Genomic DNA, 17,844 nt, shown 5'->3' with positions numbered 1-17,844 from the left:
TTGAATTTGCCTTGTTAATATTTCGTAGAGAATTTTGCATCTGTGTCTACCAGGGATATTGATCTGTAATTTTCTTGTGCCTTTCTTATGTGGTGTTGGTACGATGGTTTTGCTGGGCTTGTAATATGAGTTTGGCATGTTTCCTCTTCTGTTTTTGGGAAGAGTTGAGAAGAATTTATATCAATTCTTGTTTAAATGTTTTGTAGAAATCACCGATGAAGTTGTCAGATCCTGAACTTTTGTTTGGTGAAAGGTTTTAGATTTCTTAATTCAAACTGTTTAATAGTAATTGGTGTATTCAGTTTTTCTGTTTCTTTATGATTTAGTCTTGGTAGGTTGTTTCTAGAAGTTTATCTCATTTCTTTTAGGTGATCAGCTATATTGACATATAATTGTCAATATTTGTATCTAATTAACCTTTGTTTTTCTATGGTATCAGTTGTAATATTTCCTCTTTCACTTGTGATTTTATCTGAATTCTTTCATTTATTTGAATTTGTTTTGGTGCATGTAGCCAAGGTTTTTTTTGTTTTGTTTGTATTTTCATAGAATCAGCTTTCAGTTTTGCTGATCTTATCTACTGTCTTTTAGTCCCCATTTATTTCTGCTCTATTTTTATTTCTTTCCTTCTGCTAACTTTGAACCTCATTTTTTTCATTTTCTAGTTCCTCGTGGATGGGAGAAATGTTGGCTTTCAGATCTAGTTGTATTGTGTGCTCATCTCTCAAGGGCAGTTACTAAATGTTAGTATGCCTGATGTGGGGTTTAGACTTTTTCCTCCTTAGGCGGATGCTCCAGGTTAGATTTAACCTTGACTGTTTCTTGACAACAGCAGGATTGTTTTGCAGCCTCTTCTACCTGCCCTGATGTGGAATTTTTCTCACTCATTCTAGGTGTTGGAAAACTTGCTCAACTAGTTTTTAGTTTTTTCAGAGAAAATTGTTCTTTATGTTGCTGTAGGTTTGAAGTGTCTGTGGGAGAAGGTGAGTTCAGGAATTTCCTGTGTTGCCAGCTTCAGCTGGAACCAGAGTTAAATATTCTGATAACATAAATAATGAAACAAAATAACAGATTTCAGCAGGAAATTATTTGTAGAAAAATTTCTGAACCCTTGTCACTCAGCTGTCCATTCAGTTGATTACTCCATTGGTTCCCCTCCTTGTACTTGTAATTCTCTAAACATGCTGCTCACGTGCTGGTGGCAGGGCTAGGGTGGGAGGGGAATGGGGATAAGCAAAAGGAAGTTAACTGCTAATACAGATAAGTTTCACAGTCTTATGGGGCCTTTAATTTAAAAGGGTCATTAAGATATCCATGGAAAATATACAACATAACAGATGTTAATATTTCAAAAAAGTTTCAGAAATAAAGAAAAGTTTTAGAATCCTGCTCCCTATCAGAAAGTGGAAATATTTAATAATTTATCACAATCCAAATTTCCATTTTAAGAAGTCTTCTTAGAAGAAGATTCCTATGAAGGTTCCTATGAAGTCTCCAGCTGTTAAATTCTCCTCTTTAATACTTAGGAAGTGGAGTTATACCGACTACTTATTTCCAATCGTTCACGTGGGCCTGTCTTTCCATAATACAACATAGTCCTCAACTGTGTAGAATGAATGTAGTATTAGCAGTAGAACAGTAGCTGTAACCATGGCTCTATGAGCCTAGGTAGGTCCAAGCTCAGTTCTTTCCTTTGCACTGACCTTATTTATGCTTCTATTACTGTATAGATGCTCATTCTTCCCTAGAAATAAGCCTTTGCCTTTGTATTCTCCTCTCTTGCCCCTGATGCTTCTCCCTCTCTAGACATCTTCTATGCAGGCAATCCAGCCTATTGTTTTGCCCAGAGTAAAGTTCTGTTCAGTTCAGTTCACAGTCACTCAGTAGTGTGTGACTCTTTGCGATCCCATGGGCTGCAGCACGACACGGCACCCTGTTCATCGCCAACTCCCGGAGTTTACTCAGACTCATTTCCATTGAGTCGGTGATGCCATCCAACCATCTCATCCTCTGTCATCCCCTGCTCCTCCACCCTTCAATCTTCCCAAGCATCAGGGTCTTTTCCAATGAGTCAGTTCTTCGCATCAGGTGGCCTAAATACTGGAGTTTCAGCTTCAGCATCAGTCCTTGCAATGAATATTCAGGACTGATTTCCTTTAGCATTCACTGGTTGGATCTCCTTGCTGTCCAAGGGACTCTCAAGAGTCTTCTCCAACACCACAGTTCAAAAGCATCAATTCTTTGGCACTCAGCTTACTTTATAGTCCAAAAATCACATCCGTACATGACTACTGGAAAAACCATAGCTTTGACTAGATGGACCTTTGTTGGCAAACTAATGTCTCTGCTTTTTAATATGCTGTCTAGGTTGGTCATAACTTTCCTTCAAAGGGGCAAGCATCTTTTAATTTCATGGCTGCAGTCACCATCTGCAGTGATTATGGAGCCCAAAAAAATAAAGTCTGTTGCTGTCTCCACTCTTTCCTCATCTATTTGCCATGAAGTGGTGGGACCAGATGCCATAATCTTCGTTTTCTGAATGTTGAGCTTTAAGCCAACTTTTTCACTCTCCGCTTTCACTTTCATCAAGAGGCTCTTTAGTTCTTCTTCATTTTGTGCCATAAGGGTGGTGTCATCTGCATATCTGAGGTTATTGATATTTCTCCCGGAAATCTTGATTCCAGCTTGTGCTTCTTCCAGCCCAGCATTTCTCATGATGTACTATACATATAAGTTAAATAAGCAGGGTGACAATATACAGCCTTGACATAATGCACTCGTTTCCCTATTTGGAACCAGTCTGCTGTTCCATATCCAGTTCTAACTGTTGCTTCCTGACCTCCAACAGATTTCTCAAGGGGCAGGTCAGGTGGTCTGGTATTCTCATCTCTTGAAGAATTTTCCACAGTTTGTTGTGATCCACACAGTCAAAGGCTTTGGTGGTCAATAAAGTAGATGTTTTTCTGGAATTGTCTTACTTTTTCAATTATCCAACAGATGTTGGCAATTTGATCTCTAATTTTTCTACCTTTTCTGAATCCAACTTGAACATCTGGAAGTTCATAGTTTACGTATTGCTGAAGCCTGGCTTGGAGAATTTTGAGCATTACTTTACTAGCGTGTGAGATGAGTACAATTGTGCGGTAGTTTGAACATTCTTTGGCATTGTCTTTTTTTGGGACTGGAATGAAAACTGACCTTTTCCAGTCCTGTGGCCACTGCTGAGTTTTCCAAATTTGCTGCATATTGAGTGCAGCACTTTGACAACATCATCTTTTAGGATTTGAAATAGCTCAACTGGAATTCCATCACCTGCGATAGCTTTGTTTGCAGTGATGCTTCCTAAGGCCCACTTGACTTCACATTCCAGGATGTCTGGCTCTAGGTGAGTGATCATACAGTCGTGAAGATTTTTTTCGTATAGTTCTACTGTGTATTCTCTCCACCTCTTCTTAATATCTTTTGCTTCTGTCAGGTCCATACCATTTCTGTCCTTTATTGTGCCCATCTTTGCATGAAATATTCCCTTGGTATCTCTAATTTTATTTTAGAGATCTCTAGTCTTTCCCATCCTATTGTTTTCCTCTATTTCTTTGCATTGAATGCTGAGGAAGGCTTTCTTATCTCTCCTTGCTATTCTTTGGAACTCTACATTCAAATGGATATATCTTTCCTTTTCTCCTTTGCCTTTCACTTCTCTTCTTTTCACAGCTATTTGTAAGGCCTCCTCAGACAGCCATTTTGCCTTTTTGCATTGCTTTTCCTTGAGAATGGTCTTTATCCCTGCCTCATTTGCAGTGTCACAAACCTCCATCCATAGTTCTTCAAGCACTCTGTCTATCAGATCTAATCCATTGAATCTATTTCTCACTTCCACTGTATAATTGTAAGGGATTCAGTTTACGTCATACCTGAATGTTCTAGTGGTTTTCCCTACTTTCTTCAATTTGGCAATAAAGAGTTCATGATCTGAGCCACAGTCAGCTCCCAGTCTTGTTTTTGCTGACTGTATAGAACTTTTCTATCTTTGGCTGCAAAGAATGTAATCACTCTGATTTCAGTATTGACTATCTGGTGATGTCCATGTGTAGAGTCATCTCTTGTGTTGTTGGAAGAGGATGTTTGTTATGACCAGTGCATTCGCTTGGCAAAATTCTATTAGTTTTTGCTCTGCTTCATTCTGTACTCCAAAGCAAAATTTGCCGCTTACTCAAGGTATTTCTTGACTTCATACTTTTGCATTCCAGTCCCCTATAATGAAAAGGGCATCTTTTTTGGGTGTTAATTCTAGAAGGTCTTGTAGGTCTTCATGGAGCCATTCAACTTCAGCTTCTTCAGCATTACTGGTCGGGGCACAGACTTGGCTTACCATGATATTGAATGGTTTGCCTTGGAAATGAACAGAGATCATTCTGTCATTTTTGAGATTGCATCCAAGTACTGCATTTTAGACTATGTTGTTGACTTTGTTGACTATGATGGCTACTCCATTTATTCTAAAGGATTCTTGCCTATAATAGTAGAAATAACGGTCATATGAGTTAAATTCACCCATTCCAGTCCATTTTATTTCACTGATACTAAAATGTTGATGTTCACTCTTGCCATCTCCTGTTTGACCACTTCCAATTTGCCTTGATTCATGGACCCAACATTCCAGGTTCCTATGCAATATTTCTCTTTACAGCATTGGACTTTACTTCCATCACCAGTCATATCCACAACTGGCTGTTGTTTTTGCTCTGGTTCCGTCACTTCATTCTTTCTGCAGTTATTTGTCTACTCTTCTCTAGTAGCATGTTGGGCACCTACCGACCTGGGGAGTTCATCTTTCAGTGTCCTGTCTTTTTGCCTTTTCCTACTGTTCATGGGTTCTCAAGGCAAGAATACTGAAGTGGTTTGCCATTCCCTTCTCCAGTGGACCACATTTTGTCATAACTCTCCACTGTGACCCCTCCATCTTGGGTGGCCCTACACAGCATGGCTCATAGTTTCATTGAGTTAGACAAGGTTGTGGTCCACGTGATCAGATTGGTTAGTTTTCTGTGATTGTGGTTTTCATTCTGTCTGCCCTCCAATGGAGAAGGATAAGAGGCTTATGGAAGCTTCCTAATGGGAGAGACTGACTGAGGGGGAAACTGAGTCTTGTTCCTATGGGCAGGACCATGCTCAGTAAATCTTTAATCCAATTTTCCTTTGATGGGTGGGGCTGTTTTACCTCCCTGTTATTTACCTGGAGCCAAACTATGGTGGAGGTAATGAAGATAATGGGGATCTCGTTCAAAAGGTCCCGTGCAGGCACTGCTACACTCAGTGCCCCCAACTGTGCAGCAGGCCACTGCCAACCCACACCTCCACAGGAGATTCCTGGACACTCACGGGCAAGTCTAGGTCAGGCTCTTGTGGGGTCACTGCTCCTTTCTCCTGGGTCCTGGTGTATGCAAGGTTCTGTTTGAGCCCTCCAAGAGTCTATTTCCCAGGTCTGTGTAAGTTCTGGCAGCTTTAGGGTGGGGCTAAAGCTCTGCAGCTGTTAATATATTCCTTAGAGTTTATGTGATATATAAAACTCCAGGGTCCTGAAGACTGCCTTTATTCCAATGCATAATTTCCATCTCAGATAAACTCTAGTGAGTATCTCCAGAGTTTAGTATCTCTTCCCTACCTGTGACCTATCTCCTACTTTACATACAGTAAACATGAGTATTTGTCATGTATATTGTAAAGCTAAGCAAATAACACATTTCAGAAATCTTGAGAGTATAAAGTTACTGCCACCTCACCCTCTACTCTGCTGTATAGAACCTATAGATGCCTGTTACCATCTGAATATGCTCAAAGAATGCTCAAACTACTGCACAATTGTACTCATCTCACACGCTAGTAAAGTAACGCTCAAAATTCTCCAAGCCAGGCTTCAGCAATACATGAACCATGAACTTCCAGATGTTCAAACTGGTTTTAGAAAAGGCAGAGGAACTGGAGATCAAATTGCCAATATATGCAGGATCATCGAAAAAGCAAGAGGGTTCCAGAAAAACATCTGTTTCTGCTTTATTAACCATGCCAAAGCCTTTGACTATGTGGATCACAATAAACTGTGGAAAATTCTGAAAGAGATGGGAATACCAGACCACCTGACCTGTCTCTTGAGAAATCTGTATGCAGGTCCAGAAGTAACAGAGCTGAACATAATAGCTGACAACAGCTGACAGGAAGTAACAGCTGACAACAGACTGGTTCCAAATACAAAAAGGAGTACGTCAAGGCTGTATATTGTCACCCTACTTATTTAACTTATATGCAGAGTACATCATGAGAAACACTGGGCTTGATGAAGTGCAAGCTGGAATCAAGAGTGCCAGGAGAAATATCAATAACCTCAGATATGCAGATGACACCACCCTTATGGCAGAAAGTGAAGAAGAACTAAAGAGCCTCTTGATAAAAGTGAAAGAGGAGAGTGAAAAAGTTGGCTTAACGCTCAACATTCAGAAAACTAAGATCATGGCATCTTATCCCATCACTTCATGGCAAGTAGATGGGGAAACAGTGGAGACAGTGACAGACTTTATTTTTTTGGCCTCCAAAATCACTGCAGATGGTGACTGTACCCATGAAATTAAAAGGTGTTTACTCCTTGGAAGTAAAGTTATGACCAACCTAGCCAGCATATTAAAAAGCAGAGACGTTACTTTGCCAACAAAGGTCCGTCTCGTCAAGGCTATGGTTCTTCCAGTAGTCATGTATGGATGTGAGTTTTGGACTGTAAAGAAAGCTGAGCACTGAAGAATTGATGCTTTTGAACTGTGGTGTTGGAGAAGACTCTTGAGAGTCCCTTGGACTGCAAGGAGATCCAACCAGTCCATCCTAAAGGAGATTAGTCCTGAGTGTTCACTGGAAGGACTGATGTTGAAGCTGAAACTCCAATATTTTGCCACCTGATGTGAAAAACTGACTCATTTGAAAAGACCCTGTTGCTGGAAAGACTGAAGGAAGGAGAAGGGGATGACAGAGGATGTGATGGTTGGACGGCATCATCAACTCAATGACATGAGTTTGGGTAAACTCCAGGAGTTGGCAATGAGCAGGGTGGTGTGTCATGTTGCAGTCCATGGGGTCACAAAGAGTCAGACATCACTGAACGACTGAACTGAACTGAATTGAACCATCTGGAAATAGCATTTATAAGCTCAACAGGCAATGGGCAAAACTTAGTGAAATATTTATAGCTAATTTTAAAGTCTGCTGGATTTCCCCTCATCTCATTACACTTCTGTAGTTTTGCTCTCTTTATCTTTTTAGTCAGTCTGGTGATAAATCAAACTATTACCAGGAACAGGTCAAATAAAGCTGTTACAGGTAATTCAATTTCAATCTTTCTTAAATCAGGACTCTTTCAATTTCTTATATATATAAAGCTGTTTGGGATCCTTTGAAACTACAGGTTCTGATTCAGTAGGTCTGAGTTGGCAACTGAGATTCTGCATTTTTAGCAAGTTTATAGGTAATGCTAACACACCTGATTCAGATTTCACACAGTTAAAAAACAAGACTTTAAAACATTTATGTCTGTCCTAAATATGTCACAGTTCTCTTCTTGAGAGTGTAGAATGGAGCATTTCTGAAATATGTGCATATAAGCTTAATAGCATCTGAGAACAGTTGGGAAAAGAAAATAGGAGTTAACATGTCAAAACTGATATATAGACAGAACAGCAAATATACGATTATAGTAGCATATCAAACAGTATTGAAGTAAAGCACATTTAAAATTATAAATGGAAATCACATCTTTTTCTAATAAAGGGAGTTTTTATTTTCACAAATATTTAAAACTGTAGCTGCCTTTGAGACAGGAAAGGAAAAAGCAGTGTATGCCTGTATGTATTTGATACCAGTATTCAACACTAACTCCTTAGTAGTTCATTAGCTAAGCTTGCTGCAAATAATTCAGAAAAGCAATCATAGGTAATCCCATTTGTATATGCAGAAATATGTAATGGACAGTGATTATTTAAGTGGAGTGGTTATTTAGAGTTGTAGATGGGCCTGAAGAGGCACACAGAGAGATAGCAGCCGCAGTGTATCTGATACATTGAACTTCAACCTGAAACACTGAACTGACAGTTGAAACACACCTGCAAGAAACTCCAGCTTTAAATATGGTCAGTGTGTAGTTCAGGCATTGACAGTGGGTTAAGATACATTATTGAATGTGTAAAATTCCAAATGCAAATATCCAGCATTTTCACAAGAACAAATTTTCATGGATAACCAGTTTTCCTTATTACTACACGTTTTTTTCCCTGAAATTATACTTCTTTTTCCGAAAACTGAAAGTTGTATAGGTTGTTCTCTTTCTTCACATTCTTTTCAGCACACACCTATTTTAAGATGCTATAGATTCCTAACTTAGGTTACTCCTTTGCACATGCTATTCATTTTCAAACTTCATTTTGAACAACTATAGTTTAATAGAGATTGAGAGTCGGACACGACTGAGCGACTTCACTTTCACTTTTCACTTTCATGCATTGGAGAAGGAAATGGCAACCCACTCCAGTGTTCTTGCCTGGAGAATCCCAGGGATGGGGGAGCCTGGTGGGCTGCCATCTATGGGGTCGCACAGAGTCGGACACGACTGAAGCGACTTAGCAGCAGCAGCAGCAGCAAGCATACTTTAGAATGAAAATGTGCCACTTTACCAAATAGTACAGATTTTCTATGGAATAAAGAATGAAGATTCATCCATGTGTACAGTTATACTTTGCCTTGGTCAAACAAGTCACATGTTTAATGCATTTTCAAAAATGCCACTCCCAACTCAGCACACGCACATTCACACAGAAACATACACACATCCAAATCCATTTTTCATGTAGAAAATCTATGTCTCACATATTAAAGGAAGTATATTTTCTATTGGGTATTTTTAATGTATTTTACTAATGTTTGAGTATGAGTTATTGTTCCTTTTATAAATAATATATAGAATTTAGAGAAAACATGGTGAGGAATGATAGAGTTTAGAATATGTATGTATTTACCTATAGACATATAAGTGAAAATCATTTTCCTGATACCTACACATGATGAGATGCATTTCTGTATGAAAGTTTAAAAGTGAATCGTTGATTGGTTATGCAGTTCTGCCGTGAGGTAGATATGTAATTTTCATCCACTTCTTTTGAAGAGTTTCTGCTTTACAGCATCCAGTCCTACTTAGTTTAAGAAGTAAAGTTTCCTTTGTATTTCTCTTAGACTAGAATGTCCACAGATATCCTAATGCAAAGAGAGTAGACTTTTAAGTATCTGAAGAGAATATCTCAGATGGTACATTTCCATACATTGGGAGGTTACTTTTTCCCTCCCAATTAAATGCAAGGACATTACATCAATATGTTTTGAGTATCTTCAGATTTTCAAAATATCATTCTGAATTGGTGGTATCTCAGTGTGAGGTTTTCAGGGTTTAGCCTGGCAGCTAACATGAGGAAATTATTCTGGATTTTATTATCCAAGCAAACTAGCTACCAACAGTTTATGCTATAAACCTGTGTTTAAAACACAGAGGAGAATGTGGTCTATCTTCCTTTCTATGGGGACTTGTAGTCCTCCTAAAGTCCTCCACAAGTCCTCCACAACCAGTAGTGAACCTCTGCTGAGGAAAGCAGAGTTTCCTACCAACATGTCATCCAATGAAAAGGAAAGATCCTTCATAATCTAGATTTTTAAGTCCTGCAATTCTAAAGCATGGCCAAGTATCTTTTTATTTCCTTTTCCCCCAACTGGTTCAAAAATTAGCTAAGGAAAAATCTTGTTAAGGTTGAATTTAGAAATAATATTTCAGAAGGAAATAGAGATTCATAAAGAAATAAAAATTCGGATAGAATAATCAGATAGAAACCTAACGTAAATGTTCTGTGACACAACAGGAATTGCACAAAGCATAGGATTTTGAGGAACAGCATCTTTTAATGTTTGAAACCAGTCTTTCTGAGGTGACTAAGAAAGCAAGAAATATTACAACAAATAACTATGAATGCATATTATATAATTGATGATCTTCCACACATTAATATCTGCATTATCATTTACACTTCTTAGTACTAGCACAGCATTCTGAAGTTGCCAAGCATAAGCTGTATGCACCTGAGCAGAAAGATGAAAATTAGCTCAGATTTCCAGAAGAGCTGGGCTTTCCTGGTGGCTCAGCTGGTAAAGAATCCACCTGCAATGCAGGAGACCTGGGTTTGATCCCTGGGTTGGGAAGATCCCATGGAGAAATAAAAATACTGGATCGTACCCAAGCCACATCTGTAGAAACTGAAATCCATTCCATTGTGAACATGTTGAATTTTAAAAGATGCTTTTGTTGTTGTTCAAAGTATGGATTTTAATGACATTTTAATAATACTTTGAAATGTGCTACTTCTCAGTGCAAAAAAAAAAAGTGAGTGACACAAGTTCTTCAACTATAAGGTATATTTTGCAAAAATAAAGCATATTAAATCTTCATTTTGTAGGTCGATATTAATAATGGTCCTGATGTAACTGGTGCATAACGACTCATTTGCTTCCTGGAAAGGAAAAGAAGGGTAAGTACTTACCAGAAAGCCATGGAAAAAATGAAACAGGTAATGTTTAAATTCTGTATACTGAAGGTATCATATTTTCTAGTAATTAGCCCAATTTCTCAAGCTAGAGAGAAAAGTTCTGTGATGCACTTCATGGATAAAGCAATTATTTTCCCATTCCAGGGAACATGGAAGGCTCCTTCCCAGCTCACAAGAGCTGCACGCAGTCAGATAAGGAGGATCACTCATTAAATCTGCTCTGCATGAGCATTTCCTCTCCTTGCTGTCCCTTCAGACCATCCTCCGTTTAGTTGTGAGTGTACTACTACTTAAGAAAAGACTGTTGGCTTATTCTCTTTGTGATCCATTGAGTAAAACCACACCTTCACTCTACCATCTTTGCTTTATTCCCTCTAGTACATCCATCTCCTTATTTTTCAATTATCTATAAATCTTCCGAAAGGCATAATTATTGTGATATTCAAAACTGAGACTTGTTTAAGAAAATCTGTTATCTGGGATTCTTCTAAATCTAGTAAATAAATTAATCTACATAGAAAAATTTTCTTCTCTATCTGTAAAGAAAAAAAAAAAAAAAGATATGTCGTTGTGTAAAGAGCATTAACTTTCCTTGTAACAATCACATGTTAAGGCAAACCAGTATGTTAATACATGGTGAGAAAGGAACTCTGGGAAGTTTTCAGTCTTTCCCCTTCATATAGCCAGGTACAGAACCATGATAACTGATATTCAGGGCTCATTAAGCACTGATGAAATTGTTCACGTAATTTCAATAGAGAACAATATAGAAAAAAATTTACCACTACTGCACTTCATTTTGAAAAGCATGTTTTTCCACTTGAACAAACTTTTATTATATTTTAATTTTTCAGGGGACGATCTTTTTGTTTATTATATAAATTGGATTACTTTGTTTAATCATAACTCATTTGTTATTAGACTGATGACAGGTCTTAAAGGTGATGCAATATATCCTTTTTGTGTTATGATGTGAGTGTATTAGTTTAGCATTTTGAATACATTCTTATCAAATGGATTATAGGCAGAATTATTCCATCTTCTTTTTAGTAAGTAGTGACAGAAATCAGAAAGAAAGACTGAGGTGCCTTCCTAGGCTCAAACTCAAAATCTCATAATCCAAAAAAAAAAAATATTGGTCCAAGTTTTCCACTTCATTTTTCTTGACATTCACTTTGACTGATATCACAGTTTGAAAATGGACATACTAAAAGCTCAGTAATTATCAATAGCAGCTCCAGAATATCTACGTAAGACAACTTAAAATCTGCAGTTGGATTGGAAGTATATAGCAAGAAGACTTGTTTTAAGTTATGGTTTTCATAGCAAATATATTTCTTTTACTTTGATTGTATATATTTTTGATGTTCCTGGAAAGATGGCAGATAGAAACTATGGGTCACACCTATGCCATGTATGATTATTAAAGAAATGCTTTTGGAAGATACACTCAGGCATTCATTCCTCTATGTACAAGAGGGCATGTACAGTAGTATCTAAAGCTTAAAACACCTCTGTAGTTTTTGCCAAAACTCAAATCTGTCTGTATTTATCTGATTTTTCCTGTAAACTCTGAGTAACTTAATTTTACTGTGTCGAACATTGTTTGTCTTCTGTTTTCTTGTACTGTTATATTCAATTTAAGCTCATGTATTGTAATCATTCATTAGGGCTTCCACATTACACATTTGTGGTGCACATTGTGATTTTGGATAGCATGTATATATGCAAAAATCCTGTTTATATTAATATGCTATTTTCATTTTAAAGTGGCATATTTTATCTTATTGTATCTCTATCATTTATTGTTTTCATTTCTCATTAATTTTTAGCTTATTTACTTTTCCTTTTTATTTTCTTTACCCTTGTAAATTCCAGTCTCCCCAAATATCCACCATTTTCAATTTTACATAAATTTCCTTAGTGATCTGTTAATTAGCTGTAATTTTAATATAATTAACTAGCTAGAAATAAGAAAAAGTAAGCTTCAAAACTTCAAGGATGTATCAGAAATGAAAGCTGGCCAGACATGTGCAGAAATATTTACAGCCTAACTTGTAACCCCTTTTTGATGAAATAGCAAGTAATATATAAATGAATGTTACTAAAGCCATATATATATATTGTAATATATTTTACTTACTTATTTTGCATTCTTCAATCTACATGCACAGTATGATATTGTAAAAGCAATAAACATCACTGCACCAACACTCATTAAGATCATTTCTATCAGGCCAAGGAGGTTTATTTTTCCAGTCACTTGATTTCTGAATATTTCTGCCTTCTCGTCAGCAATAGTGGCAGTCTGCAATCAAGATAACTATTAGCATTGTTTCATTTCATTAGCTTAACAAGTTACTCAAAACTCTCCACTTTTGTATCAATCCTTTATGAAAACACTGTGTTAGTTATCTTTATAAGACAAGCCAATGAAAGTCCTTTTGGATATCAAAGATGGTATGGGGAGGGAGGAGGGAGGAGGGTTCAGGATGGGGAACACGTGTATACCTGTGGCAGATTCATGTTGATATATGGCAAAACCAATACAATATTGTAAAGTTAAAAAATAAAATTAAAAATAAAATAAAATAAAAAGAGAAATACAATTTTCCTCCCTTGAACATGTTATATGCGCTGACTTTATTGATCTATACAACAGTCTCATGGAAATATCTTTACGTTTTCCAAAAGATGTTTCTTAAATGGCAAAGGTCAACAGTTTCTTTCCTCTAAAGATTTCTGCAATGCTTTTCCTAATTCTGTGGTTAATGGACTCAATGATTTGTACTAAAAATATCTTGTCAGGTACTTGGGTAGACTGCTGACACCTATTCTTACTTGCTCATTATAAGCTGGACTTGCTTTTATTAGCACTATAATATTCACAGTGAGTTCTTGGACTTACATATATCCATGCCTCTTTCCTAGCACAAGCAGTATGACAAGAAAAATGTTTTCTAGTCGTATTATGAAAATAATCTAAAATTTTGGGAAGTACTTCATCTTCCAGAAATAAAAGCAATGGAAACTAATGTAAACCTTGATATTTCTGTGTAGCTTGCATCTCTGAAAATATTTATATATTTAATAATATATAAACTTGCTCGTATAAGTAATGGAAACATATACAACTTCAAATTCTATACATGTATATTCTATTTTCTAACATTGAAACCTTTTTCTATGTAGGAAGTTTATCATTTTTAGTAACTAATAGATAAAAATACTAACCTCATTAAGCCAAAGAATAGGCACCAAATAGTTGTGCTTTAGATCCTTTAATGCTCTGTAATAAACATTGAAAATAATTATGAAAATATATACTAATATAATACAAATATTTAATACAAATGTTAGTAACTGCTAGTGTAAATAAGTGTTCAGAAATTTCTGAACATTTTTAAAAATTCTAAAAAATTACAAATTACTGTTTCTTGATTTTTTTGTTCCCTATAATGAATCATTTAAATTTTAATATGTCTGTTTCTCAGACATCTTTCATTCTTATAAATCTTTCTAAAACAGATTTCTAACTAGATTGACTTTTTGTATGTATATATTTTCCCTTTTGATAATTTATACCCAGTAAACTTGAATTTTAAAAACAATTGTTAATGGAAACATTTTGACAACTAGCAAAATGAGCAGTGTCACCAAATACTAATTCCAGAATATGTATAAATACCATTTCAATATGTACTAGATATAATTCTAAATTATAGATAAAAGTTATAAGCATTTAGTAATTATTTCATGATATTAAGCCAAAGAAGTTTTAATTTCATACATATACTCAGTTTCTGACAAGAAAATACTAAAAATTTAATGAACCTGTTTAAAAGACTCACACAATATTTTTTGCTGGCTTAACTAGTATATTGATCTGCATCCGTTGTGCAAATTGTAAAGTGAATCCAGTTATCTAAAAAGAAAGAAATTAAAATAATCACCAACTTCTTTTAAATAATTCATTTATAATATCCAAAAGGTTATTGTTATAGAAACTAAGGTGAAACTGTAGTACTTAAAAGTTATGAAATTTATTTATTAATTGAGCATTTTAAATATTATGTACATAAAACTTCATAATTACGTTTTATGTGTATATGCATGAGTGTATACACACATGTGTATATATGCACACACACACACAATTTCTTTGCCCAAACTACTATCAAGGTTTTAGTTAGATTTGTGATATTTATCTGAATTGGTTTGGGGGAATCAACAATAGTAGTGAAACCTAGAACTCATATAGTCACTTTAAATCCTCAACTATATATGGTCAAAAATATATTCAGTCGGAACCTATGTATCATCAGTATAATTATAGCATTACTTCTAGTATTATTTAAAATGAAATGTGGCTACTAAAATTCTGGCATGCCATTTAACTTTTGAAAAGAATATTTGAAATAAATTAAAAGTTGAAACTGTTACAGTACAGGAAACTTAATAGATTTTTCTTGATACTAAGTATACCTTGCTTTAAATGTCCATATACCCATAAAATCTTTTAGTTCCTTGTAATCTACAGTGTCCCTTCATATAAGCAATATTCACAGATAAGTATAAAATGAGCATAAAATTGTAATTTATACCAAATTGTTTTAATTCAATTAGAATCATATCCATCATTTCTATTCATGAATTATAAACAATTAAAAATGCTTATAAAACTTTATATGTTGAAAAAGTAAAATAGAATTACTTTGGTATTTCATAAGCAACAATAGGAAGACAACCAACATTATTTTCCTTGAAGTAAAAGTAAGTAAATATACACACATCACTCTATGTAGATTAGATAACCAACAAGAATCTACCATATACCACAGGGAACTACACTCAGTATTTTTTAATAAGAGAAAAGCATCTGAAATATATATATATATATATATATATATGTATGTATATATACATATATATAAAAATATGACTAAACCACTTTGCTATACACCTGCAATTATATAGCATTGTAAATCAACTATAATTCACTAAAAAATTAATTTATCTAGATTGTGATGTAATAAATATGATCATAAATGTGATTAACAGAAAGAAGAGAATTTTTCTTTCAGTAAAAAGTACTAAACCAATCAGATCAATAATATATTTGCTTACAGGTTCAACATCTAAGTATGTGCTATGTTCCTCTTCATTTGGACTTAAGCCTTCAATAAGTTCTGCAATTTCAGGACTTGCATGTAGAAAATGAGGAAGTGAAATGTACACAGGTTTTCCTGAAAACAGTGTTTAAGAAACATTTGGGATAAATTGTTTTCCTCATTTCACATAGCACTCAGAAAAGATTCCCTTGAAAATAAAGCATTTTAACTTAAAAAAAAGAAAAAGAAACATAGAGTTGCTTTGAATAGAAATTGAGGGATAAGGGTGAGGGAAAAGTATCACATCTGATCACTTTTGATCAGAAATAAAACATAAACTTCTATTGTGCATCCCTTAAGTGTTTATTTTCAGTATATAAAGCTTAGCTACTGAACACATAGTTATTAATACAACCATATACCTTCATGTTTCAGGTAGTAATATGTCTTTGAGAATTTATTTAAGAGGCTTTTCTTTGTTTATTATCACCTACTAGGCTTTTCTTTCTTTATTCTCACCTACTCCGACATGAAGAAGATGAGCAAAATGAGACTCCCAATTTATTGATTGAATCAACTTTTGTTTCAGAGACATCTTGAAATATGCTTACTTTTATTTACCATTTCCTAGGGTAAAAAAGTTAGAAAAATGTCAGATAGATAAGTTGGGATGCTCAGAGTATTCTGGGAATTATTTTCATTTTGCTCTATATCTAAAAGGAGCAGAGATTCTGCACAGAAAAGGAAACCATCAAAAATGAAAGGCTGCCTATGGAGTGCGAGAAAATATTCACAAAACACATGATTAACATCCAAAATATACAAGGAATTCACACAACTGAAAAAATCACGCAATTAAAAAATGAGCAGAGGACCTAAAGAGACATTTTCCAAAGTAGCTCAGGGAAGTATCAGTGTGGTTTTATCTAAATGAAATTTTGCAACACAGAAACAACTGGGGCCTTGAAAGTGGGACAAAAATGAAAACAAAATCCTACTATTATCCTTACTTTCTGCCCTTACTGCTTTCTCACTTTAGATTTCTTGTAGAAAAGGAATCCTGAGTGAAGTTTACATTTTAAAGAGTATTGCAGATTAGGCCATGAATTGTGACATGAGAACTTTTGCATACCTTCTTTGCATTTGCTAATATCTAGCACACCATATAAGGTGCAACCCTTGGAGATAATTTTTTCTGTGCAGAAACAATGGTTGTCTGGATTTTGAAGTGGAGATGCAAAAATCCTGGATGGAAGAACAAATCTATACACAGGGATTCCTTTTAGATTAATTTCGGCTCCAAACACAGCGTAAAATGACCTAAACACAGATAAGAAAGAGCTTCATTTGGGGAACCTCAACTTCATTCTGGAGATTCTTTTTTTTTTTTTCTTATTTTAAAATTTATAGTATTGCTTTAAATTAGAAAATATGGATATAATCTTGTTAGAATTCTTGCTTAATTCCCTAGAAAACAGTTCTTGTGATCCTCTGTCCATGGAATTCTTTCAGGCCAAAATACTGTAGTGGGTAGCTATTCCTTTCTCCAGGGCATCTTCCCAACCCAGGGATCGAACCCAAGTCTCCTGCATTGCAGGCAGATGCTTTACTGTCTGAGCCACCAGGGAAGCCCATTTTATAACACACCGGGGCTCAATACCTGGGTATGAACTATTTTTACTTTTGTTTTCAAACTCTTCTGAAAATAATTTTTGTTTCAAAATTACTATGGAGCAGTTATATTGAAGTCATTTTCAGAGCTACTTTCTTCTATAGATTAAATATTTATGTGATTGGGCTTCCCTTGTGGCTCAGGTGGTAAAAAAATCTAAGAAAACGTTGCTGCTATTTATGTCAGAGAATATTTTGCCTAGGTCCTTTTCTAGGAGTTTTATGGTGTTGTTCCTTATATTAGATTTTTAAGGCCATTTTGCATCTATTTTTGTGTATATGGTGTGAGTGTGTTCTAGATAAGTTACTTTGTTTCAGATTTTTCTTATTTTTGAGGAAGACCTGTATTGCTATAAACATCCCTCTTATGACTGCAGTTGCTGCATCTCATAGATTTTGTTTGGTTATATTTTCATTGTCATTAGTCTCAAGGTATTTTTAATTTC

The 17,844-nt window shown here is 35.4% G+C and overlaps 1 protein-coding gene across 2 annotated transcripts in view; it reads right to left on the bottom strand.

The window, feature by feature from the left end:
- Positions 1 to 9,952: 9,952 nt before the first annotated feature.
- The window catches only part of LOC113891586 (platelet glycoprotein 4-like), a 40,986-nt gene continuing 33,094 nt past the window's right edge, over positions 9,953 to 17,844 (bottom strand). For both annotated transcript variants that reach the window (XM_027539808.1, XM_027539809.1), the window contains 6 exons: positions 16,860 to 17,047; positions 15,744 to 15,862; positions 14,468 to 14,541; positions 13,851 to 13,905; positions 12,760 to 12,924; positions 9,953 to 10,580 (listed from right to left, as the gene is read on the bottom strand). In XM_027539808.1, coding sequence (XP_027395609.1) covers positions 12,760 to 12,924; positions 13,851 to 13,905; positions 14,468 to 14,541; positions 15,744 to 15,862; positions 16,860 to 17,047 — 601 coding nt within the window. In that variant the 3' untranslated portion in view covers positions 9,953 to 10,580. The remainder of the gene's footprint in view (positions 10,581 to 12,759; positions 12,925 to 13,850; positions 13,906 to 14,467; positions 14,542 to 15,743; positions 15,863 to 16,859; positions 17,048 to 17,844) is intronic.

Source organism: Bos indicus x Bos taurus, chromosome 4 (assembly GCF_003369695.1).
Source record: "Bos indicus x Bos taurus breed Angus x Brahman F1 hybrid chromosome 4, Bos_hybrid_MaternalHap_v2.0, whole genome shotgun sequence".
Lineage (NCBI taxonomy): Eukaryota > Metazoa > Chordata > Mammalia > Artiodactyla > Bovidae > Bos > Bos indicus x Bos taurus.
Note: the sequence above shows the minus strand (reverse complement) of the source record. Positions and strands in the feature narration are given on the sequence as shown.